Raw genomic sequence first — 25,845 nt, 5'->3', positions numbered from 1 at the left:
GCAATGCCGTGCTTTCTTTTAATCTTCCAATGATGTCCCCTTTAGTATGTTAAATGATACAGACTATATCTCCACTGTTCACATTTTTATTAAGATCCAAATAAATCAATTTGCATATATCAGTCTAATTAAAATATTCAATCTCCTTGAAACCACAAAAATATTATTTACAAAAAAAAAAGTAAAATAATTCCGCATGAAACCCAGGGACCTGCTGCTGATTTTAGGCTTACAACTGCATTGACAGGCTAGGTTTCCAGAAGGAAAATTCCCAGGCATGGCTCAGGTCATGTCACATCAGTGGTTCTTAATCCTTGTTTATAGAAACACTTGTCAGGTTCTTTTGTCACCTGAATGCTGTCATTTAGGTAACCATTGGTCAGGCATAGGCACTTACCCAACCAAAGCCATGTCACAATGAATGACCAATAGGGCAAAGTAGCATTAATTTCGGCCAGCAAGTGCGGGTTCTGAAACACATGTTCCTTAAATAGCAGTAAGCAGGTGGAAAAAGAATGGATCCTGCCAGTGTTTCTTTAAGGACGCTGGTAGATTGTGAGATATTGTTAATCCAGTTGTGTTTGGGACAGGATAGCAGTAATTACTAACATCACACTAGGCATATATGAATTTATCCCCCTAAGAGCCTTAGATTCAATGAGACCGTCCCTTTTTGGCTCCTGCCCTGTCCTCAGTTTGTTTTCTATACAGAGTGTTTCACCAGTGTGATGCGCATGGGCAAACCTGAGAGGGAAGGCCAGCATGACATGTATGCTCTGCACTTAAAGATACCCTTTTTGACAGGTTCCCCTATAACTCCCATTGTTGGAAATACTTTAAACCCTGCCTACAGTCTGCAGTACTGATAAGCATCCTATGTAAATATAGCAATGCAGCAACCCTAATAAGAGTTCTATGCAATAATTCATAGGCCCCATTTTATTTAAAACATGATCATATATATGTTAGACCATAAACTGTTTACAATAGCAGCATGGCCATCCCTAGAAAATGGGCGACCATTTTAAACCATTTAAAACTAGAAAAGGTCGAATACGTTTTTTTTTAGAATTTATTTCAGTATCTATTTTATTAAAAACAAAGAAGGGGTTTCTAGGCCAATACAATTTATATACCAAAAAGGTTAAGAACCACTGTGTTGGGATGTGATAGGACGTCAGGCAGTAGTGCTTGGCCAGTGTACAGAATTAAAATCAGGACATATCTTTGCAAGAGTGGAACAAATGCCGGCCACCATTATCACAATGGGTTTTAGTGAGTGTAATAATAGTTTATACTGCCTCATAAAACATTCTTAAAAACGAATGTAGAGGTATTGCAAGCAGGGTCAGCATGTACTTCACCTCTAGGCAACTGGTGCAATACTTCTCATTCATTTTCAATAAGAAAGAAAATGAAAATAAATAAATATGGCAATACTAGTTTAGAGGATTCCAAGAGTACCTAAAACTGATACTTTTAGATGTAGAATTTATCTTCCATCCTACTTGATCCAACATTTCGCAGGGTGTGTGTAAACACATATTGATTGTTGGTAAAAGACCAAAGTACATCTGCGCAAAATTAAAATGCCACAATCAACATTACATGACACTGCAACACCAAAATATCAGATCAATGACAGACTGCTACAAAAACACCAGACCTTGTTAGAAACAAAACAAAACAAAAAACAAAGCATAAAAAAAAAGATAAAAAATACAGGAACTGCGTGTAACACTAGGTTTGTCCTAAAATGGGAGAGTAATTTCCGGGAAAAATGGAGGTATACTGCACCCAATGCTGTAAAATAAAATTAAGAAGTGGTTTAGACATCTAATGTTTTACAAATAATCCCATTGTTTTTTCTAGAATATTAACTAATTCCAATGGACATTCATATGACTAGTTTAAAGTATAACATTCCACCTTGTAGGCAGGTGGCTCACAAATACTGTGTTTTAGTTACATAATTTTAGTCTACAGTAAAGACCTGGTCCAATGTTGCCAGAACTGGACCAGAACTGGGTACAGTTAAAATATCACAGTAAGAGGAAGTAGTAAGTACAAGTCTACCAACATCAGGTCAAAGAAATAAAATAGAATCCAGCGGGACCATAAATAGGAGGAGGAGAATATATTAAAACCGTTTAAATAAACAAGACGTTGCATGTTTTGCAAATGGCATCAAATGAGAGTTTGGGTCCAGAGGAAGATGGGTCTGTTTGGAGCTGGTAGAACCTCTGATGCAAATTCATAGAGGGTATTTTCTTGCTCCCCACTTAAATTCACAAAAGCAACACAGTTCTTTTTTTTGTTGTTGGTTTCTTTTTGCTTTATCTTCTAGAAAACCTGTTCTTGAAAGCTTGTATAGTCTTGGCCATCATCGGAGCAACTTCTGAAAATAGTGAAGGATAATTTAATGAAAAAAGAATGCAAAGATATGCAACAGAGATACAGAATGCAACAGATTAAAAAAAAAAAAAGTTATATTCTCCACCCACAGTTATATAACTGATCAGATTTTCTTTTAAATAAAAGGCTTTAGAGGAACACATTAGCATAGGAATACAATAATTCCTAGCTGATTTGGGGGAAGGGAGAGAAGAGAGACCTAATGCGCCACATGTGCAATAGGCTTTCCTCATAGGGAATTTGCTTGACACTGGAGGACCTCATTTACTCTGTGAAACTGCAGGAAGTGCCTTACTAGTGCAGTCTTAGCTCTGCAACGTAAATGTGAAGGAGCACTCCATCACGTTCAACTGTTTGTCTGGATTCATGTCCCCCAGTTTTATTTAGTTTATTCTGTTCGGTTCCCAAACTGAGACCACCCCAGAGACCCATTAAACCATGGAATGTTAAGTATCTGTACGAAAACCACAAAGGAACTTGTTAATAGAATGCTCCACTAGGTGGCCACCATTTTGTGCATGCGATCGCACGTGGTTCTTGACTTCCGAACACTGGCAGCAGGACTTGGTCGTCAAGTGCCTGGAACTCTTTTCAGCCAGGCACTCCTGCGAACACCGGTCATCATGGACCTGCTGCCCGTTCCAGTTCTATTTCACATACACGAACGGCGTTAGGGAATTACAGACTACCGAACACAAGGAGAATTCCACACGAACCAGCTTTCAACTAACTTATGTGGTTTTCGTACTATACCCCACGAACGGAGACCGTCTCTTGCCACCAATTCCCTGGAACTATTTTGGGCTTCTACCTCGTGGCAGATCGGTCAGAACTTCCCTGCGATGGCGATACAAAACCAAACAGATCTGGATGATTTTTGGATATATTGTTCGACCCTAGATCCATGCTATCCAGAGATGTGACTTTTCTGGGGTTTCCATGTATGTTTGGGGTACTTTTGGAGTTTTGTAAAATTGTACATTTTTCTGTGCCTGGAGATAATAGAGTTTAGTACAGTTCCTGACTGAATTAGCTCTCTGAATTATCTTAGGAGTTTATTGACTGTATAAATTTGATGCCTGTACTGCCATTAAACCAGTCTTCTCCCAGCATTAAGCCTTGGCTCATCTGTGGGGGGTTATGGAAAATCGGTGCTATTTTAGCTTGGGGATTATTTTGGGTTCTTGTATTGGTAAAAGGGTTCCGTGGCGGTGATTCTTTGGCAGACCGCCACAGTAAACATTGTGGTTTCTCTAAATCAGTATTGTTTTACATTGCTGGTTTAAGGGAACAGGGACACTGCACAATGAGATGAAGTGGAACAACGTAGATCAGGACACACCTGGTGGTTTCTTCAGCAGGCAGCTTTATTATAAAGTGCAGTAGGGATCAGCCAATATTCTGTATTTTCAGCAATATCGGTATTGGCCAATAAAGATACAGATATTGCCAACCAGGGCCACCATCAGGGTCCTGGGGGGCCCAGCACACACTTACCTTCCTAGCAGCTCCCTTCAGCTCCCCTGTCTAACTCTTGCGAGTCCCGTGGCCGTCAGAGTGTTGCCACGGGTTAGCATGACAATGCTCCGCGCGGCACGCTGACCGCGAGAGTTAGACAGGGGAGCCTGGGAAGGGAAGTAAAAGTGTTCTGGCCCCCCAGGGAATGCCATATCCCCCCTCAAGGGCCAGGTAAGAAGCAGGGAGCAGGGACTAAAACTAAATGTAAAAAAATGTAATTAAAAAAAAAAAAAAAAAAAATAATTTGCCCCCCCATTTTCAACACATTACATACCTACACAAACACACACAGTCTGCAATCATTATACACACACACACACTGCATTCACTATACACATACTTTGCATTCATTATATACACACACTACATCCACTATATACACACATTACACAAACACACACACTGCATCCACTACATACATACTACACAAACACACACACTGCATCCACTACACAAACATACACTGCATTCACTAATCAAATACTCTCACAGCATCCACTACTCACACATATATTCTTGAAAAAGTAAATTCTGACTGGCATGTATATTTTGTGCATTTACCTTAAAGGGAAACTCCAGTGCCAGGAAAACAATCAGTTTTCCTGGCACTGCAGGTTCCCTCTCCCTCCCACCCCCCAATCCCCGGTTGCTGAAGGGTTGAAAAAAAACCCTTCAGTTACTTACCTGAGGCAGCGACGATGTCCCTCGTCGCTGCCTCCTACTCCGCGCCGCTCCTCCAACTGACTCTGTCGGCCGGTGAGCGAGACTGATCCCGCCCAGCGGCGGGGGAGAACTAATGCGCATGTGCATTAGCGCTCCCCATAGTAAAGCATTGAAAAAAGATTTTCAATGCTTTCCTGTGGGGAATTGAGCGACGCTGGAGGTCCTCACACAGCGTGAGGATGTCCAGCGACGCTATAGCAAAGAAAATCTTTGCTATAAATCAGGAAGTTCCTTCTAGTGGCTGTCTAGTAGACAGCCACTAGAGGTGGAGTTAACCCTGCAAGGTAATTATTGCAGATTATAAAAAAAACTGCAATAATTACACTTGCATAGTTAAGAGTAGTGGGAGTTGGCACCCAGACCAGTCCAATGGGCAGAAGTGGTCTGGGGGCCTGGAGTGTCCCTTTAACCCCTCAAGGACCGAGCCAAATGTACAAGTTGTGATCAAAACAAAACGTAAACAAAACCTGGCATTTGCGCTATATGTCGGTCCAACCATAATTCACCTCTTTCATATTAAATGCACCCACACTTATTATATATCATTTTATTCAGGGGAAACCATGGCTTTCATTTACCATCAAATATTTAGGCATGAAACAATTTAAAATGAATTACATATTAAAAAATGGGAGAAAATAAGATTTAAAAAAAAAAATCTTTTAGTTCTACGTGACATTCTAATGTGAATGTCATATAATACTATTTGCTTTTACTGCAATAAAATACACATATTTCTATTCACGTTTCACGTGTAAAACAGTACCCCCCATTTGTACAGGTTTTATGGTGTTTTGGCAAGTTACAGGGTCACATATACATTTTTCAGTTTTTTTACATTGCAATTCGCCAGATTGGTTACGTTGCCTTTGAGGCCGTATGGTAGCCCAGGAATGAGAATTACCCCCATGATGGCATACCATTTGCAATAGTAGACAACCCAAGGTACTGCAAATGGGGTATGTCCAATCTTTTTTAGTAGCCACTTGGTCACAAACACTAGCCAAAGTTAACGTTAATATTTGTTTGTGTGTGAAAAATGCAAAAAACTAATTTGAACACCAATTTTGGCCAGTGTTTGTGACTAAGTAGCTACTAAAAAAGATTGGACATATCCCATTTGCAATACCTTGGGTTGTCTACTATTGCAAATGGCATGCCATCATGGGGGTAATTTTCATTCCTGGGCTACCATACGGTCTCAAAGGCAAAGTAACCAATCTGGCGAATTTCAATATGAAAAAACTGAAACGCAAGCCTTATATTTGACTCTGTAACTTTTGAAAACACCATAAAACCTGTACATGGGGGGTACTGTTATACTCGGGAGACTTTGCTGAACACATATATTTGTGTTTCAAAACAGTAAAAAGTATTACAGCAATAATATCGTCAGTGTAAGTGCCGTTTGTGTGTGAAAAAAGCAAAAAACATCACTTTCACGGACGATATCGTTGTTGTAATACATTTCACTGTTTTGAAACACTAATATTTGTGTTCAGCGAAGTCTCCCGAGTAAAACAGTACCCCCCATGTACAGGTTTTATGGTGTCTTAGAAAGTTACAGGGCTAAACATAGTGCTAGCAAAATAAATTCCCTATACTTTCGGCATGGGTTGTCAGGCAGGTCCCGCTAATTGTAATTAATAAAAATGACCTAATTATGTAAAATTATTACATAAATATATGTAAAATTATTATATATACACACACGTGTGTGTATATATACATATGTATTTATGTGTGTATATATATATATATATATTTATTTTTTTTTTACATGATTTTTATTCATAGGTATACATGTAGTGATATATACGTTTATTCTTATGTATATACATATATATATATATATATAAATTATTTCGCTCTACGTGTATTTTGATATCAATATATATTAATGTCAAAATACAGTTAGAACGAAATTACACACATATATTTTTAATTATTTATTTTTTAACGTATTTACATATTTTTTTCTTCTATATTATATATATATTTAATCAATATCATTCTACGTGTATTTTGACATTAATATATATAATTATATATATTTCTATTAATATAAAAATATACTTAGTGTATTTGTGTGTATGTGTGTGTATATATATATATATATATATATATATATATACACATACACACATACACACACACACACACACACTTAGATCATATAATATATATAAATGATCTAAGTATATTGTATTTTTAACCTAAAGGGGTTAAGAGGGGAAGAGAGGGGCAGAGACAGTGTCAGCCAGTGATTTCAGATCATTGGCTGACACATAGGAACAGTGATCACAGTGACTGGCTGTCACTGTGATCACCTCCTGCAGATCGTGGTAATTGGCCACAGGGGGAGTGCCTTGGTGGCAATGCATGCCCCCCACCGCGATCTGCAGGGGGATCATGCCTGCAGTTACACATAGGCTGACACATGGTAACACTGATGACAGGATCTGTTCTTCTTTTCTTTCTATCTGATCTAGTTTTCTTTAAAACATAAGACAAAGTAGGGACTATTTTGTCTTATGTATTTATAGCACGCTTTACCTTCTTTGACTAAATGAGGAGCTTAAGTCTGCTCCATTTCCTGTGGTCAAATAAATTTTCCCACAATACTTACCTCTCTGATGGCTCTTTTCATAAAAGGAATAAGGAAAGGGGTTGATATTCCTCAGACAATCCTGGTCCTCCTAATATTTTAAGCAAGAGTTCTGGGCAGTTCTAGACAATTTACTGAATAGCACAATTCAACCAAAGAACACAGGTAACTTTAGTGTATAAAACATCCATTTAAATTCCAGATTTCTTTGTAATCCAACAAACAGCAATATGAAAATAAGTTAAACCTACTCTTGACTTGTGGTTTCCGAGGGTTGTGTCCATGCTGAACACTGCTAGGCGTTGATGATGTGCTACTGGTGCTTGGTCCTTCAAATGATCGAGAATCCTCTGCAGATACCTGATTGCTACTACTGCTGTTCCCTCCACTGCTGCTACTAGTGACGGGTGTGAAAGGCTTAAACCTACAAAAGAGGGACAAAAAACAAAACTTTACAGCCACACATTGATATAACTGGGTGTCCCACTGTAAAGTTGTCCTTTAATGTAGATGTTCTCAAGATTTAATTACCATTAATATTAAAGCACCCACACACGGACCTACATTGAACAGTTTATTAAAAAAGGCAATGTGAACCCCACACATCAAACCCAATATAAAGCAGGGGTGTCATTTGTGGTTCCATAGGAATGCAACCCTGCCATAGCTGTAGGCTAATCTAATAAAACAAAGAAAATTTAATATCTCCAATTATTTTGCCTTGAAGTTCTGTCCTGTTTCAAAAAGACACAAAACTCCCTAATCTGAAGTACAATGACCTCCCCCATACCTCATCTTCTCTGGCACAGCAGCAGCTCCTGTCCCAAATTTTTCCTGCCTTCGGCGTACGTCTCGTGGTGGTTTTACAGCTGAATCCACAAATGCCATTTTAGCTTGTCGACCTGCCAATGAGAAAACAAGATAAACTAGAAGTAGGTATGTGTCAATAGAACACTGTACCTGTGCATATTTTACTTTGTGTTGCATTAGAAAATCTATGATAATGTGTACATTCAATATCTGAAGCGGCTACCATCTTTGCAAACATCCACGAGCACCATGTTCTTTCTTTTACTAATTGTGCTAATCCACCAGGCACCTACGTCAGTGCTGTACTCTAGTGTATGGGCAACAGTACAATGCTGATGTTTAGGGAAAATCCCACAAGATCGCAGAAGCCTCCAGAAACATAAAACATGTTGGTGACAAAGCCACTTTAAGCCCCTTCGCATCCAAACACAAAGTGTATTTATAAATCCAAAGCAAAACCCAGTCTGTATCAAATAAATTATCTTTCCTAACACTCCGTCATATTTGGGGTGCTGAAGGAGTACAAACATCAATCTTTCAATCCTTAGACTGGACTATTTTGAAAAACGAAAAAGATCCAAAGTGTGCTTGCACTCAATCACAACATAGGTGCAGATATCCGGGTCACCTCCAAAGACCCCAAACTACACTATATCAAATACCAAATGATACAACACTCAAAGTTTGAGATAATGCGCAAAGTATAAAGTTTATTAGTATAACATAGCCACTATAGGTAGAGTCCAAAGTAAACCTATTAATCAAAAAATAACTAATATACAGACAAGACAGCTCAATATCCTGTCCAAAGAGAAAGTGCATTGAAGATTATAAAGTGCTAAGTGCCAAACCACCATAATAACCGTAAACCTGTACACATAATATAAAGTGCATTAACACATACATATACAATATAAAATACTGCCTGTCTGTTTTTCTATGCACTAGGATAAATGTTATAATTATCAGAGGGCACAAAGAAATGAAGAATCTATCAAGCAAAGTTTATGGAATACTCTCTTGTAGTCCTGCAAACTTGTCAAAACCAAGCATATACTCCAACAAACCAAAAATACAAAAATCATAAGAAAAACTAAAAAAAAAGAGAGAAAATGCTGTATATTGAAAGAAAAAAAAATGTCCTATGCAAAGTCATTGGTCTGATCTCACCCACAATGCATTATGGAGGACTCCTGATGTTATGAGGTGGTATTTTACAAAAGTAGATTTTTGTATTTTTGTAGTTTTTCAGGGTACTATACAGGTTAATGTTTACCGTTAGTGTAGATGTTCATGTGCACTGTTAATGTAGTACAGGAGTTAAAGTTTAGTGATAGCATAGTTTGTTATGGTACAGTAGAGGTTCATGTGTAGGGTATGGTGTAAAGTTAATGTAAGGGTTGTGTAATGTATTGTAGTGGTTAAGGGAAGGACTTTACTGTAAAAGCAGCACTGGGGCATACATGTGCCATTGCTGTCTCAGATTAGTGGGAATTATAGTCTCAGGCAGCAGATATTTCATTATACATTATCATTAAAATGGCAGCAGGTAGTATTTTGGGAGTGTAAAAATAATTGACACTGTTTCTCTAGAGAGAATGGAGATCAGCAATTTTTTGAAGAAATTACATAGCACTAAATTACTCCTCAAATACCCTTTCTTCTTTTGAAGGTCAAGTTATGGTTTAAATCAGGAGACAATTTAGATCCAAACAATACAAGCAATTACTGACTGCCAAGAAGTATGTGTTGGTGATTAATACAAGGTATTGTAACCTAGCGAAGAGCCCGCCTTAATTACTTCTTGACAAGGGGTCGGGCAAATCCTTTAATAACATAATTGAACTGTTAAGTAATCTGCCATGAAGATGTTAAAAAATTTTTAAAGCACGGGGGCGGGGCCTGGATGCAGAGCTGACAAGACGTGCATTGCCTGAGCTCCACAAACCGGGTCAGAAATTCGACGATAAAGCCGGGCCGCTTGCTCATCTGAACCGGTGCCGAAGCTGTCCTAGTAAAGGGAACAACGGCGCAACCAGCGACACCAAACTGTCACCTCACCTACCGAAACGCTGACACTGAGGCTTGTGGCCTACACAAGCGTGGGCTCCAGAGAGACGGCCGCTCTCCGAGTCCTTTACCTGGCAGAGTGAGTCTGGCGACAGGCTTCCAACCCCCCACCCTCCCTCTGGACTGGTGGGGCTCATCCCGGTCTCCCCTGCCACGCTCCATCCGACCCAGCTGGCAACACACTGCTAACCTGCTACACATTCGAGCCAACGCAAGCACGGCTAAAATGGCAGCCGCGCTCAACTTCATACAGCTTAACAAACAAAAAAAAGTGCAGCATTTCTTGACTACCTATGCCAATTGTACTGAACAAGTCACTGCTTACGCCTGTAATTTACTCTGCACTCAAAAATAAAGAATAAAAACAAACAAAAAAAACGCACAGAAAAAAGTTTACAATCCTCTGATTAATTCAAATTGTTACAGGTGATGAGTTGCCCAGCTGTATGACCCTTCGCTATTTTCTCTTACCTCTAGGCTTATTGGCATGAGCAGAACGGATGTTCTGGGTCAACAATCGCAACCGTTCCTCCCGAGCTTCATGAAGACGAAGATACAACTCTCTCCAAGACTCAAACTCCTCTGGATTATCTTTCTTGAAGTCTCTCTGACAGTGATTCATCCAGAGGCGATCCGTATCTTCAGTCAGCACCTGCACAAAAACACAGTCTTTACTAATAATTTAGATATGACAGTTAATAATTATAGTTCAAAATAATTAAACCCAAGTATCTGTATACATGTAACAGTGTCTGTGTCTAGGAGTGTGTCTTGTAGCAAGTATCCTTATGCATAAGTGAGTGTATATCTGTGTGCTTGTATAACTGTCTGGAGTGTGTCTGGGAGAGTATGTGTGTGTGGGAGCTGCTTGCAGTATGTTGTGTTTATGACAGCACTGCTTGTGGTCTTGATGTTTGCATTGTGTTTATAGCAAGACAGTGACTTGTGTGTGTGAATGAGGAGCGACTGAGTTTGTGTTTGTGGGTTACCATGTTTTGGTGGGGTGCCTATGTATGATGATGAATGTGGCATGGTGAATGTGGGGGGTTAAATATGACAAAGTGACTGTGTGTGGCATGAGTGGGACAGTATGACATGGTGACTGTGTGTAGGGTGAGTGTGCAGGGTGCTGACTATGATTGTCAGGGGGTAGATTGTGTGTAGGGAGTCTGTATTTGCTGTCCAGCCTCCCCACCCATGGAAGATCTTGGATAGAGCACACAGGATTCTACATCATAACGATGTGCATCAGTTCCACAATCATACTATGTGGGTGAGTTTCTGCTATCTCTAAATAAATACTCATTGACACAATCGGAGAGAAAAACTATTTAAAAAAATAATCTTGCTTGTAGACGGAATATCCATACAAATGGCAACTCCTGACATCCACACTCAAGAGAAAAAGACTGGCACTGTTTTTGAAAAAATACCAATATGACAGATTACAGAAAAAAAACAAAATTATTACACACTCACATGATTATGCTCTTCAATACGATACAGCTGTTCTGGGGTGCATTTCTCTAGGACTGGCTCCAGCACTGAATAAGGGACACCCCCAACTTCATATATAGCTGAAAAGAGAGCCTAGTTTAGGAATGCAACATTTGACACACTAAGACTCGCCACAAAAGGATAAGGAAGTAAAAAATATATGGGCCATGAGTGGACAGTAAGATTAACTTCCCCTCCTAACTGAACCATGATCTTCTCTACTTCAATATAAGACAAATTCACTTACAAATATCTCCTCAACCAATGAGGATGCACAGAACCTGTTAACACATTTCAACACCCCCATTCCTTTGGATTTAAAGGGATACTTGCCCATCTTATTCTAAATCTGCTGATATTTTTGAAATCAGTTTAATTATTATTCATTGATGTTGAATGGGTATATAAAAGCTAATGAGGACTTCCTTTTTGGAGAAAAATGCCAAAGCTGGACCTATAACAGAATTTGAGAATTTTACCAGTTCAGCTTTTTTGGTCTGGGAATAGCAAGTCCATGGCTTTACTAAAGGTTATCCCACTGATTGCTGACACTGTATGCTTACAGCCGTAGTTTAAAAATAAATAAATCAATAACTATGTTTTAAATATGTTAAATCAACTGAAAATTAGGTTGCCATCCTGTGGCAAACCTAGCCACTTCTGGACTATATGTATTGCAGGTTGTCCATAGGCTGAATGTATACTGTATGTCCTTACCTGTATAAGTGCTGTGTTATGGCCGTTCGCATGCTGGCAGCCATACGCTGCCAGCATACAAAGTATTCGTTAGACGAAACACGGCTATCCCAGCCGTTCGCCGTACGAATGCGGGCTCCCCAGGTAGACCACACATTCACAAGTCGTGTGGCACCAATTAACCGATTGCAACAATGTTGCAATCGGTAATTAAGGGCTCTCCTAGGTGGCCGCCGTTCGGCTACCGACCATGCGGCGGTCGGCCATCTTGGATCCTTTGTCTCTGCAGCGGTGTTCGGTCGTCGAGAGCCTGGAACTGAAAACGGCTACTCAATGATCCGAACACCGCTGGACTTCCAGAGCGTTCGGGAGTTCCGCGTTCGGCACATTCTGTTCCCCATAGATGTTCGGTACTTTTAAACCGAACTCAATGTTTTAATGTATTTTGTGCGGCGTTCGGTTAGTTTAGCTGGGATCAGAGCGGTATTCTCACTAAATGTGCCCGCCGACCCCAGCTATCTACCGAACGGTCGTTCGTCTAAAAGCGAGCAAAAATGTATAAAATATGGATTTCTGTATAAATTGTCGGTTTTGCTCCACGAGGGGATAATCCACTTAATCGTCCATTTTAGTGGGAGTATCCCTCTCGTGTAGCAATGCCTGTTGGGATAATTACAATGCCTGATGGGAGAAATCCCCTGTAACAGCTGTAAGGAAACCCCTTGCAAGGGGAACTGCATAAATATGGAAGTCTGTGAATAAAGCAAGTTAGTTGACTCCCAAACTGTGTTTCGTCCGGTTATTGGGAGGATGGGGAATATTGCCGTGCTTTCTGCTCTGACTGTGGATTTCCTGAGAATACCAACGGATATCGTGGACTAATATACTGCATTCCGTTACACATCCCAATGACAAAATACTAGAACATCAAGTGGTCATTACACATACATTTACAACAGTTTGGTTAGATTAGATGGATACATATAAATAAAATATTTATATGTGGATAGTTTTTAAAGGATTTGCGTAAAAAATATTCAATTGATAGGTCAGATTTAAAGCAATTTATTCACATACAACAAAACGCAAGTTTTGCAAAGAAGCCCAGGGTGGCATGTCCTGGTAAAAAATGACTATTCTGTAGTTTGTTTTTTTTAACCTCTTTTAAATGCATAGGACTTTTAACGAAAATTCAATACAGTCAATTTGAGGGGTTTTTGTTTCACCATAAAGAGTCTACTATTATGAAAAACACAAATTGACAATGCCACCTTAAGTGCAAAGCGCCCATGCCCTGATATTAGTTGTGCCCATCACAAATCTAGTTCTAATGAAATTCCAGTAATTATCACTACTTACAGTCTATATTGTTGGCTAGGACACGGATGCACTGCTGGTAGAGTGACATCATTTTAGGCAGGTAGGCAGTTTTCGATCCAGAGTACACTTGCATTTTGGAGTTTAATCTCTTCCCAGTGAATCCAGAGGACTCATCATCATCCAGGACAGAAATCGCTGTAGAATAGAATGAAAAATAAAAGCGTTGGTACAGTTGTATCCACATATGTATCCCAAATACACACAAATGTATCTAAACACACATTTTCTTTTCAATACTCACCTTTCCGCTTAGTGGGTGCATATACTACAGGTTCAATAGAAGGAAGAGGACGATAATTTGGCTGTATGAGAGGCAATGCTATATCAGGTAATACAGGAACTTGGTCAATCTACACAGAATGAGAAGAAGTACATTACTATTCATGGTAATAGAACTCGGGCTGAATCTAGTCCAAGTCACTCAAAATAAATGCTAAAACTGTTATCATAAACTTAAAACTTTAACAAGTTATATGGTATCATGCATCTAAAACAACCAACAACTGAATATAGTCCTAAATATATTTAAAGAAACTCTGCTATTGATGTTTAACTTTTAACATAATTGTGAATTTCCACATTTAGTAGTGTGGCACATCCAAATGTTCTCATAAATAAAATGTGTAGGGGGAGCCTTGTGATTTCAATTATTCAAAATCAGAGGCAATGAAATCCTCTGAAACATTTTATCAGTGTTGTTTACATCAAATTAACATAACTTGTGTTATCTTATACATCCACGTCTATTGAATTGAAAGTATTTTTGGGCAACAAGTCCTTAACCCCTTAAGGACACATGACATGTCTGACATGTCATGATTCCCTTTTATTCCAGAAGTTTGGTCCTTAAGGGGTTAAAAGACCACTTCAGCTCAATGAAGTGGTCTGGGTGCCAGGTCCCTCTAGTTTTAACCCTGCAGCTGAAAACAAAGCAGTTTCAGAGAAACTGCTATGTTTACACTGAGGGTTAATCCAGCCTTCCTCAAATCTCACTGTGAAAATCACAGTGAGAAGACGCTGACGTCCATAGGGAAGCATTGAGTAATGCTTTCCTATTGGCGGTTTGAATGCGCGCGGGCTCTTGCGGCACATGCGCATTAGCCGCTGACGTCGGCAGGAGGAGGAGAGATCCCCCAGCGCCAAAGGAGCCCGGCACTGGAGAAAGGTAATTAGCTGAAAGGGTTTTAACCCCTTCAGAGCAGCGGAAGGGGAGCCATGAGAGTGGGGGGGGGGATCTAAGGACTACATAGTGCCAGGAAAACGAGTTTGTTTTCCTGGCACTACAGTGGTCCTTTAAGTATCAGATACCATTTGCCTATAAGAGACAAAATCCTCGTTAATGCATAGAGTCCAAGAAAGAAAGCGATATATGTGCTTCATCTCTCTAACTTATTGCAAAAGAAATGCATGCAATAATTGTTGGTGTTTGTACTTGCAGGTTTATTCTATTGCACACAGAGAATGTATTCATTTATATTAATAATAAATATCTATTCTAGGCCACAGACTGGAAAATGTGTGGGGCATTCAGGAGACAGAGAGACCTCTTTAGCAGCCACACAGATTTTTGAAGAGCAAGGCAAGATATACATCCTCCATAGAACAAAATAAATTATCACTAATGAAGCTTCACACAAAATAAAATCTAAAAATCCCACACAAAATAATTGCATGTCTGACCTTGTTGCTTGTGACTGGCTTTTGAGAGGTCTTGTCCTTCTTGGCTACAGCTGGCTCGGATTTAGGTTTTGAGACGCCCTTGCTCGTGCTCTCTGCTCGGCTCTCACTTGGCTTCTTGCTGTTTTTGTTTGGTGTGGTGGCTGAGGGCTTCACTACTGGTTTCTTCTTCTTTTTCTGAGGTTGGTCATAACTCAAATATGATTCAAAAGACATTTGTGGCTTTTCGAATTCATCTTCCAAGTCTTGATCTGTGCTTGGCAGAGAGATTTTTATGGATTTCTTTTCCTGCGGTACCTGCTCAACAGTTTTAGATTTGACCTTGTTCTTATCTATCTTCTCTCTGCCTGAATAATCTTCATCTCTTTCCATTAATTTCTTAGATTTTTCTACAGGTTGTATATCCACAGACAACTTTGGTTTCTCAGATTTTGATTTGTCTAGGTGTTTTTGCTTTTTAACTTCCATTTGATCATCACCCTGACTCCTGGACCCACTATGTTTACTCTTCTCCTTCTTACCAGACTGCTCTCTACTTTCATGAGTCAATTTATCTCTGCTGCTTCCTGCAAAGGATGAATGGTCTCGATGTGCCTCCTTTGAAGAGGATTTCTCTTTCTTCCTCTCTGGTTCTACATTCTTGGCTTCTTGTTGGTGCTTATCTCTATGTGATGATTTTTGTTGTTTTCCTGGTTTGTGATGTGTTTTCTCTTTGTATAAATTTACAGGACTATGTGAAGGTTCTGGGGAGTAGCTCTGCCCATCATCTGATTCCTCCTGCTCAGAATACCTTTGACAACTACCCTCTTCCTTCCTGAAATTGCTATGGGAACCACTCATTGTCCTATGCCTTTCGTCCCTTTGGTGATATGACTGAAGTTCTTCTTCATTTTCAATTTCTTCTTCGTCATAATCCTCTCTTGGAGATGGAGACGGAGATCTTGGTCGCTTCCTGGCACTGCATTTGCTGGACTCTCGTTCCTCAGGTTCTGCCGCTCTACACAGAATTTAAGTTTTTTAAAAAAGAACAACATTTTAAATATTGCATAATTTGAATAGATCTTCTCAGTATGAAAAAAACAACAACCAAAAATGTAACTTAAAGGCACGCACAAAAGTAGCAGCAATTCAAACTCTGAAAATAATACTTACCATAAATACTACATCTTTTCACAAGATTCTAATGCACCCAATAGTAAGCAAATACAAACAGACAATAGTGCAGACTGCTAAAATCAATACAATGTATGTATATTATAGAGGTGTAAATAGGCAAACTGCCTACTCACAATACCCAGAGCACAACTTCGCTCTACATAGTGCATGCCTGGAAGCAAACTGGTAAAACTGGCACAGTTTTCATCTCAGAAAGATGAGTGTGTGGATGAAAGTTCTTAGATGGATTATCTGTCTGTATATGTTGAATTTTTTGGGGTAAATTGCAATCTTTTAGTGAGATGCTGTTTTTATGTTGGTCAGTATTTGTATTATTGTGCATTATATAATGAAATCCATAACAAGGTAAACACTTTAAAATATTTGTAGCCTTACCTTGGAGCATCTTGTGGGACAAGTTTCTTCCACTGAGCAACCAAGTTCTTTGCAAAATCCCCAACTATTTCGTGCTTCCGTAGACCGTTCACTGTCTTGCCAACCCCGGTCTCCTACATAATGAAATAGTGAGTCTTGGTTACATAAATCTTTTTTTTTTTTTTTTTTAATAATGTAAACCTCAAGTCTTTTAATAAAAGCAGTAGATTATGAAAGCAATTTCTTCACAGGAACAGAAGAACATAGATGACGTCAGACAAGATGCACAAAGCCCTAACGGGACCTGGCCTGATGTGATTAGTTAGAATCATGCAGTACGTGGAGAATGAATACTTGGTTAAGTCTAACTTAAATGACCACAGTCTGGGACACGAAAATCTAATTTGGTCCATGACAGAGATAAGTAAGAGTGCCCAGCCCTCTGTGTTTACAGTGCTCCAGGCACCAACACTGCAGTAAAAGCTCAAATGAGAAGTATCTTGTATTGCTGGAAAATATCTCCATGTAGTATATTTAGTGTAAAGAAAACAGCTATGGGAGGGCATAATTGCACAAATCTTACCACCAAGATATCAACAGTAATTGGCAGTTCAGCAAGTCTCTTCAGGGTCTTATGAAGCTGTAGAAAAGAAAAGAAAAAAATAAACACACAAAAAAACTATTTAAAGTTAAAGGTACATGAAATATTCCATGGTGCTTTTAATAGCTTTTTTTTTTCTTTGTAAATTGCCTGGATCCTTCAAAATATGTGTGAGGATTTATTTTTTAAAAGTTACGCTGCTATGCTCACACAATATTAAATCAACCTGTCAGAGTATACTGCGACTCAACTTTCTGGCATAGTTTGCAGTTACACAGGCTTATTCACAAACGTCCAAATGGTCCCAAACTGAATGTGGCAAAACCATCCTGCCTCATTTGGAGCCATTTAGACTGCAAAAACCAGACCAGAATAGTACTAAATTCAATCTGGATTTTTGCTAAGCCAACTCTGCCGGACAGCTGAAATGCAGACTGAATTAATTTAACCCGGGCTGGAGGCTTCATCTGAGCCTGGATTTAAAAAAATAAAAAATAATTTAAACTGCCTGTTGGCAGCACTAGCAGCAAGCGGGCAAATAGTTAAAAGCTCTCAGCAGCGCTTGCTAGCCAGCCGCCACATTATTAAAGTTAAAAAAAATTAAATAAATAAACAGAAACAAATAATTCTATGTGGGTAAATACGGTTGGGGCATCTATTTACTAAAAAATGAGCAACTAGGCAGCCAGAGATGCCCTATCACTAGAAAAGGTCTTATCCCATGGGAATGGCGAATTTGAAATAATAGGGGGTGGAGGGGCATAGTCTGGGGGACATGGGTGAGAGCCAGGGGAAGGACCATATTGCCAAGATTCATAAAATAGGCAAGGGGGGAGGAGGCCTGCTGGTGGGGCCCTAATATTTAAAAAAAAATGAAGAGGAGAGTTATTTCTATCCACCAATATCATAGTAAGACATGCTGCAAGGCTCCAGGTACCCTCACTGGGGACCACAGTGCTAACAATATAGGGGGGACACCTAGTGCCCACTCCCCGAGATAACACCCATGTCTGCAGAGTGTTGGCCATAATTAATTATAAAATAAGGGGGTGGATATGCCGCTGGCTATCCCCAACCCCCTGGTCACCTCCTAAGACAAAATCCATCCCCCGTTCACCCGAATAGTGAGGAGCGGTCCAAAAAAAACCCCTAAAACTGCTAAAAAAAAAAACAAAAAAAAAAAACACATTATATTTAACATCAAGTCTTCTCTCTTCTACCCCCCCAAAAAAGGGCAATTAAAAAAACATAATTCCCAACGCCACAAAAAAAAAAAAAAAAAAAGTCTCAAAAAAATAAAAATAAAATAAAGACCAGAAAAATAAAAAACACTGCAACAAATATAATCCATCTTCACCCATGGAAGGCTTGCTGAAGAATGAACGCTCCTAGAAGCAAAACCCTTTCATAGGCTTTCCCATGCTATGATAGCTATCACAAAGCGTAGTAAAATATACCAGGCTTTGCAATATGACCAAGAATGCTGATGGATACCTAGTAAACAAATTCAGAACACTCTTGGTCATAGTACAAAGCATTGGAAATTTTCACACACTTTGTGAGTGAAGAAACTGTTATTCAAATGATCAATTGACGTGCAAAAAAACATGTGAATGATAATTTTGCAAACATTCATCCTGCCCGATGCATTGCGTTTATCGGCTGCCATGCAGTCGTTGATAAATCTCAGATTACATTGTTGTGAATTGTTTCGGCGGATATTCATGATTTTCCAAACGAGTGTTACAGAATTGGAACGACCGAATCCTGACTGCATTTGGCTTAAATGAATTGCCAATGCAGTCGGAATTTCTTTTACTTACTAAAGTGAGAATCGTTGGGTATTCAACGTGAATTTTAAAATTTAGGCTAAATTTGAGAAATTCTCCAAGTCTATTCTGTTTCTGTTTTGGCTACTTTGGCATTAAAATTTACTTTGAATGGGGGCGGGGCCGAGCCGTCGAGCTGCATGCAGGCCATCTTGCATAGCTCCGGTTATGAGGCCCTGAAATATGCCAAAATGCCTCTCACCAAGCGCTTATCAGCACACTTTCTTACCGGAGTTGGGGGGAGGACATTCCCAGCTCCCGTTAGATACCCTTTGAAGCCACTTATGTGGCTCGGCAAGCTTTTGGACCGAGGACCTCAGCGGGGCCTACGAGGAAAACTACAAGCCTAATGCCTGATCCTGGAGAAGTGATATACCACGGCAGACAACTTTTGGCTCCAACGGAGGGGAATCAATACATGAATATCTGAACAAGCTCCGGCAGCGGCCCCGCTCCCCCCCCCCCACCGGTGGGGGTTATCCTGGCGGCTGCACTGTTACAGTTCCCAACCCTGATCGTGCACCAGACAAAGCAGTTAGCCCCCAGATTGCTCCTGATGCTGTTACCCAACATTTTGGATGACGGGGCATGGGGGTCCCCATCACTGTCGGAGACATACTCCCCCAACGCTTAGAAGCCCTGGAGGGCTATCGGATCGCCGCCGGTACCCACGAGCTGCTCACCTGCTGCCTGTAAGGAGCCTCTACCTCTTGGTTTAGAGGGGGGCCTGGAGAGTCCCCATCACTGTGAGCCCTGCTGGGGGCGGGTTTCTGGACCTGCGGCAGACCGGTAGCTGCGGAGCTGGATGCTCCTCGCCCTGGAGGAGTGGCCGGTGAGGGGTGAGACGCGTGGAGGCCACTGAACTCTGAGTATGTTTCTCTGGCTGCTGGGTACTGACCCTCTGCCCTTTGCAGATCGTCCAAAGTTTATCTTTTTTCTTTTAATGACTCCTCAGTTTGCCCGCAAGTCGAAACTCCTACATCCCAGACTGCAGTGTTTGCTGCATAGACGTGCTTTACTAAGAAATCCATCCCAGCGTTATTGGGCAGTTACCCATGTGAGGGTCAGTCTGTTTAGATATAAGCAGCATGTCAAGTATAATTAACTCACAGTTAAACCACTGTCTAGCCAGCTACATTTTACAATACCCAAGACAGACCTGTCTTTATGTTTAAGCTTTATCTAGAAATGAATACCTGTCAAAATGGCAGAAATCAGACGCGTAGCTAACATACTCCCTTCACTGACCCTACTTTAATTGTCATACCATCAGCTTGCATAACCTGATTTCCTTCATGCTTATTAGAGACAACCCATGGACCTACATACAAACGTTAACTGCACCTACTGCTCAAAATTATAGAAATACAGTTCACCCTAGTAAGCTAATCTCGCATATGGTTGCGCACTGCGTCTCACTGCCCAGATAGCTTGGACTCACAGGTCTCCCACAATGCTTCACTTAAACATGAGTGGTATGCGCGAAATGCAGACCGGCTAGTATACTTATTTCTTGCAATTCACTACCTTATAAAAAATGTGCAATTTGTTACCATGCCATGCCTTAATACAATGTCGTTTATTGTTATACCAGGTGTACATGCTATTGGGGCATGGCACACGCTTCTGTAACTGTTTTCTCCTTCTGCACTCAAAAATAAAGAATTAAAAAAAAAAAATGACTTTGAATTCCTGGTCTCACTTTAGGGATGTAAAATCTCACTTTACCAAACAAATCTACAGAAATATTATGGCTCTTTAATAATGTATTTTATATACAATTCTTCACACGCTCTGAAAAAAAAAGAATAATAAATAAAAAGAAGAAAATAGAAAATCCCTGAACTAAGCTTTTGGGTGGAACAGCCTGAAGTGAGTATTAAGTGTAAAGAATAAGTTACGTTTTACCATTAGGTGGGCCCTTCATTAAGAATTGTGTCTCCCACTGCCCTGCCCTTTAAATATACTGATAATAGGGTTGGTAGTAATTTATCTCAAGAAACATCTATCCTTCAATATACAGGGTTATTTTAAAATTTTAGGCCATATTTATTCAATTGGAAAGATGGTCAAAAGCCAGCTGTGTTTTAACTTTTTTTTTTTGTTGGACAGAAATTTTAAAAAATAATTTAGTATTTTCCAATGATAAATACACACCTGGTAATATTTCAGGTTTTGTTTTTTACTTTCTTGAATGTCTAAGCTTATTTGAGCAGGGCCTTCATCTCTTGTCTGTGTTAATATTTTGCATGTCAATTAATCATTGTCAAATATCCCATTCTATAACCGTATAACGCTGCTGAATATTTTAGCGCTATATAAATGTAAATAATATCAATTAAGATATCCAGCGCCATTTTCTTTTTAAGTTATCTGCTGATTTGTCAAGGTATCATACAATTAGCGTTTAATCATTAAATATCCCATAATTAGAATGTGTAAGCATTGCTTAATCTGGAAATAGAAGCCCCTCTGCAAACTAAAACACAGCATACCTCACATTTATAAAAACACTACAAACATATCAATGTATTCTCTGAGTAGGTTATTGTTGAATAATGTTTTTCATTTTAAAGGGACACTATAGTCACCAAAACAACTTTAGCTTAACAAAGCAGTTTTGGTGTAAAGATCAGGGCTCAACAAATCCCAGGCGCCAGGTCGACTTTGAATGTTGCCCTGGCTCCTGGGATTGTTCAGCCCGTTCCCTCCTATCTCAATCCCTGTGTAGCGCTCTGTGCGCCGCTGTACTGGGAGTAAGTGAGCTGTACTTACTTTCTCCCAGCGCGGAGGCTGCACAGCAAGGCACCTGGCAAAGCTAGCAAGACACTTGCCAAAATCGTCTTGTGTCTGTCTGTGTGTGTGTGTCTGTCTCTATCGGGGTGTCTGTGTGTCTGTCTGTCTCTATTTGTGTGTGTGTGTGTGTCTGTCTATCTGTATCTCTGTGTGTGTGTGTGTGTGTGTCTGTTAGTCTGTCAGTAAATGTGTATGTTTAGGTCACATGGGAATGGTATTTTTACTCACCTGTTTTCCAACGCTGTGACAGTCTCGCTGCAGCTAGCCAGCCTCCATAACTGAGATTATCAATTACCAATCAACAACTCCTCATAGTGAAGCATTAAAGCAATGCATCTCTATGGGGAACATTCAGCGCTGCCTCCATGCTGAATGTAGGTGCTGCATATTGTGCAGCACTGAGATAGGAGACACTTTAGTGGCTGGTGGAATGACTGCCACTAGTGGTGTTACTAGGCAATAAGGTAAACTCTGACTTTTCTCTGAAAAAGCAGAGCTTACATAGGAAAAACCTACAGGGACAGGTTATAGACACCAGAGTCACTAAACTAAGCCGTAGTGTTTCTGGTGACTAGAGGGTCCCCTTAAGAATTGTATTTTTGACGCTGAAAAAAAACTGGCTCCTAATTTTTTTAGCTGGCTCCTTGATTAAAAGCAAATTTGTCCAGCCCTGGTATAGATCATATCCCTGCAGTTTCACTGCTCAATTATTTGCCACTTTGTTTATGAACCCTAGTCACACCTCCCTGCATGTGACTTGCATAGCCTTCCTAAACACTTCCTATAAAGAGCCATCTAAATTTTATCCTTCCTTTATTGCAAGTTCTGTTTAATTCAGATTTTCTTATCCCCTGCTATGTAAATAGCTTGCTAGACTCTGCAAGAGCCTCCTGTATGCGATTAAAATTCAATTTACAGAGAAAGAGAAACAATTTTTTTATGGTAAATTACATCTGATTGAAAGTGAAACCAGTTTTTTTTCCATGAAGGCTGTGTCAGAGTCAAGGGAGGTGTGACAAGGGCTGTATAAAAGGAAACAAAGTGATTTAACTCCTAAATGGCAGTGAATTGAGCACTGAAACCTGAGAAGCATGACCTATACACTAAAACAGCTTCATTAAATGACCACTATAGTGCCAGGAAAACTAATTTTCCTGGCACTATAGGGTCTTTAGGTCCCCTCATCCTCAGGGACCCACTCCTGCCGGGAGGAAGGGGGTTAATCACTTACTGCTAGTGCTGCCAACAGGCAGTTTAAATTTTTTTATTTTATTTTTTTAAATCCAGGCTCAGATGAAGCCTCCAGCCCGGGTTAAATTAATTCAGTCTGCATTTCAGCTGTCCGGCAGAGTTGGCGGCTTAGCAAAAATCCAGATTGAATTTAGTACTATTCTGGTCTGGTTTTTGCAGTCTAAATGGCTCCAAATGAGGCAGGATGGTTTTGCCACATTCAGTTTGGGACCATTTGGACGTTTGTGAATAAGCCTGTGTAACTGCAAACTATGCCAGAAAGTTGAGTCGCAGTATACTCTGACAGGTTGATTTAATATTGTGTGAGCATAGCAGTGTAACTTTTAAAAAAATAAATCCTCACACATTCTCCAGCGCCGGGGAAATCTCCCTCTTCCGACATCAGCGCTAAATGCTCATGCTCGGCAAGTACCGTGCGTGCATTCAATCAGTCCATAGGAAAGCATTCTCAGCGTCTTCTCACTGTGAGAAGCGCCTCTAGCAGCAGTCAATGAGACAGCCACTAGAGGCTGGATTAACCCTATTGTAAACATAGCAGTTTCTCTGAAACTGATCAGTTTACAGCTGCAGTGTTAACCCTTGATGGACCTGGCACCCAGGCCACTTCATTGAGCTAAAGTTGTTTAGTTGACTACAGTGTCCCTTTAAACTGAATAGGTTCACAACAGAGATATCTTCAGAGACATCATGAAAATATACAAAAGACAGACATTACAGGGAGCTTAGCATGGATGTAAGCACAGGAAAGTTTTATGGCTTTCAATCTACCAAGAGATTGTGCAATATTTTTGACTACAGCATAGAAAACAAACGTAAATGCACAGTAATCTGTGTTTAATCTCTACATAATAAAAGCATACATTTGCCTTTCAATACTAAGGAACATGCAAATGTTTGCACTTTAAGGGGACAGGGATATACAGGCCCAATTTCTCCAACACCAAGAATGCATTTTTAGCATATCAATAACAAGGCTCAATTTATTTTGTCTAGATTGGAAGATAACTCTGGCAAATGCTAATTTTCCACACATCATTGAACAATTATAATAGATAAGGTTCTGTTTAACATGCTAAAACAGTCACTTAATGACATGGTTTGCATTATTTTTCTCTTGCAAAAAATGCATGTGCATTTAAATACCTTTTCACAAAATTCCATGTTTCCAAGGTGAAGATATAAACTAGTTCCAATGAAACTAACAGTTCTCATGGAACCCACCATGGGTTTATCTGAATATGGAAAGCATACACCTGCGTGATTCCCCCCCTCATAAAACCGATATTAATGAAATGAAACTCATTCCAAATGAACATAAACTGCAAGCATCTCACCAAACTGGAAGCATGCCAGGAGTGTCCCTTCAACATTATTAGGTGACCTGGAAAACACTATCTTAAGAATTCATGTAACACTTGGGTGTCACATTGTATCCCATATTTGTTGATTGGTTTAACAGATCGTTATTGTGAACTATAAACTTTAAATGGATTATTTTCTCTCTCTAGCAACCAAGATGAGCGCTAAACTCGATTGCCAATAGACACAATTGCACCATTGGAACAAGGTTTTAGAAGTTTGTTCCAGTATAGTTCGATAAGCTGAATTACAATGATCTACATATCACAGGCCAAAACTGCAAAACAGACAGTTTTACCCAAAAGCAGAGTGATCGATACGATAGTACTCGATGGGATCAGACAAAACTTCCACCTGATGGGAGTTGGGGCAGAATTTCTAAAGTAGTATTTGGACTGCAGCCACAGATCGGTAGGTGCATATGAAAGTATTGCATTCTAGAATGCAGTGTATTCCTCGATACATCTAGAACAGAACGTGTATGAATTAAAGTTCCATACACACGAAGTCCCATATTGCTGCAATACACAGATACTCTTATAGCAGATCCACTTCCCCTGGTGTCAGCCGCTATACATAACCTCTTGATACCATAGTAAGACATGCTGCCAGGCTCCACGTACCCTCACTATCTACCCAACACATTGCGGCTCGGGGTATCATTTCCATTGTAACCCCCCAAACATACCTCCCCTGCCCATAACGCACCGTGTAAAAGCACGCTTAGCGATATCATCATGTACATATTTACCTTTTTGGGCTCTGCATTGAGAGAGAGCCGCGATTGCAGCTTCCCTACAACTTCTAGCACGGAGTCCGCCATCTTTACAACTGGCACCTGAAACCGGAAGCTCTCATATTGCACTTTTGCTGCAGCGCAGGCCACCATGTTTTTTCCGGGAGCGCGCAACCGGATGTGTATGCTTCTTGCGTGTACTGTGAGGTATGGAGTTTACCAGAGGCCGCCATGTTTGTTGCTGGCAAGTCATCACGTGACCCCTCCCGTCACGACGTCGGTTGACATGCGCGTTAACTAGTCCCTGCGTACACCTCTACCACTAGTTATATCCAGGGCTGCGAACTTG

The 25,845-nt window shown here is 40.1% G+C and overlaps 1 protein-coding gene across 1 annotated transcript; it reads right to left on the bottom strand.

The window, feature by feature from the left end:
- Positions 1 to 92: 92 nt before the first annotated feature.
- Positions 93 to 25,583, bottom strand: ELOA (elongin A). The gene is made up of 11 exons (XM_063455554.1): positions 25,512 to 25,583; positions 17,508 to 17,564; positions 16,946 to 17,058; positions 15,398 to 16,391; positions 13,959 to 14,067; positions 13,697 to 13,852; positions 11,624 to 11,721; positions 10,616 to 10,796; positions 8,055 to 8,166; positions 7,516 to 7,688; positions 93 to 2,398 (listed from the first exon to the last, which is right to left on the bottom strand). Exons 1-11 carry the CDS (start codon positions 25,581 to 25,583, stop codon positions 2,337 to 2,339), a joined length of 2,127 nt encoding a protein of 708 aa, XP_063311624.1. The 3' UTR covers positions 93 to 2,336.
- Between the last annotated feature and the right edge of the window lie 262 nt (positions 25,584 to 25,845).

The sequence above is a fragment of the Pelobates fuscus genome, chromosome 1 (genome assembly GCF_036172605.1).
Source record: "Pelobates fuscus isolate aPelFus1 chromosome 1, aPelFus1.pri, whole genome shotgun sequence".
Taxonomy (NCBI): domain Eukaryota; kingdom Metazoa; phylum Chordata; class Amphibia; order Anura; family Pelobatidae; genus Pelobates; species Pelobates fuscus.
The sequence above is the reverse complement of the archived record's forward strand: the minus strand, read 5'-3'. Positions and strand labels throughout refer to the sequence as shown.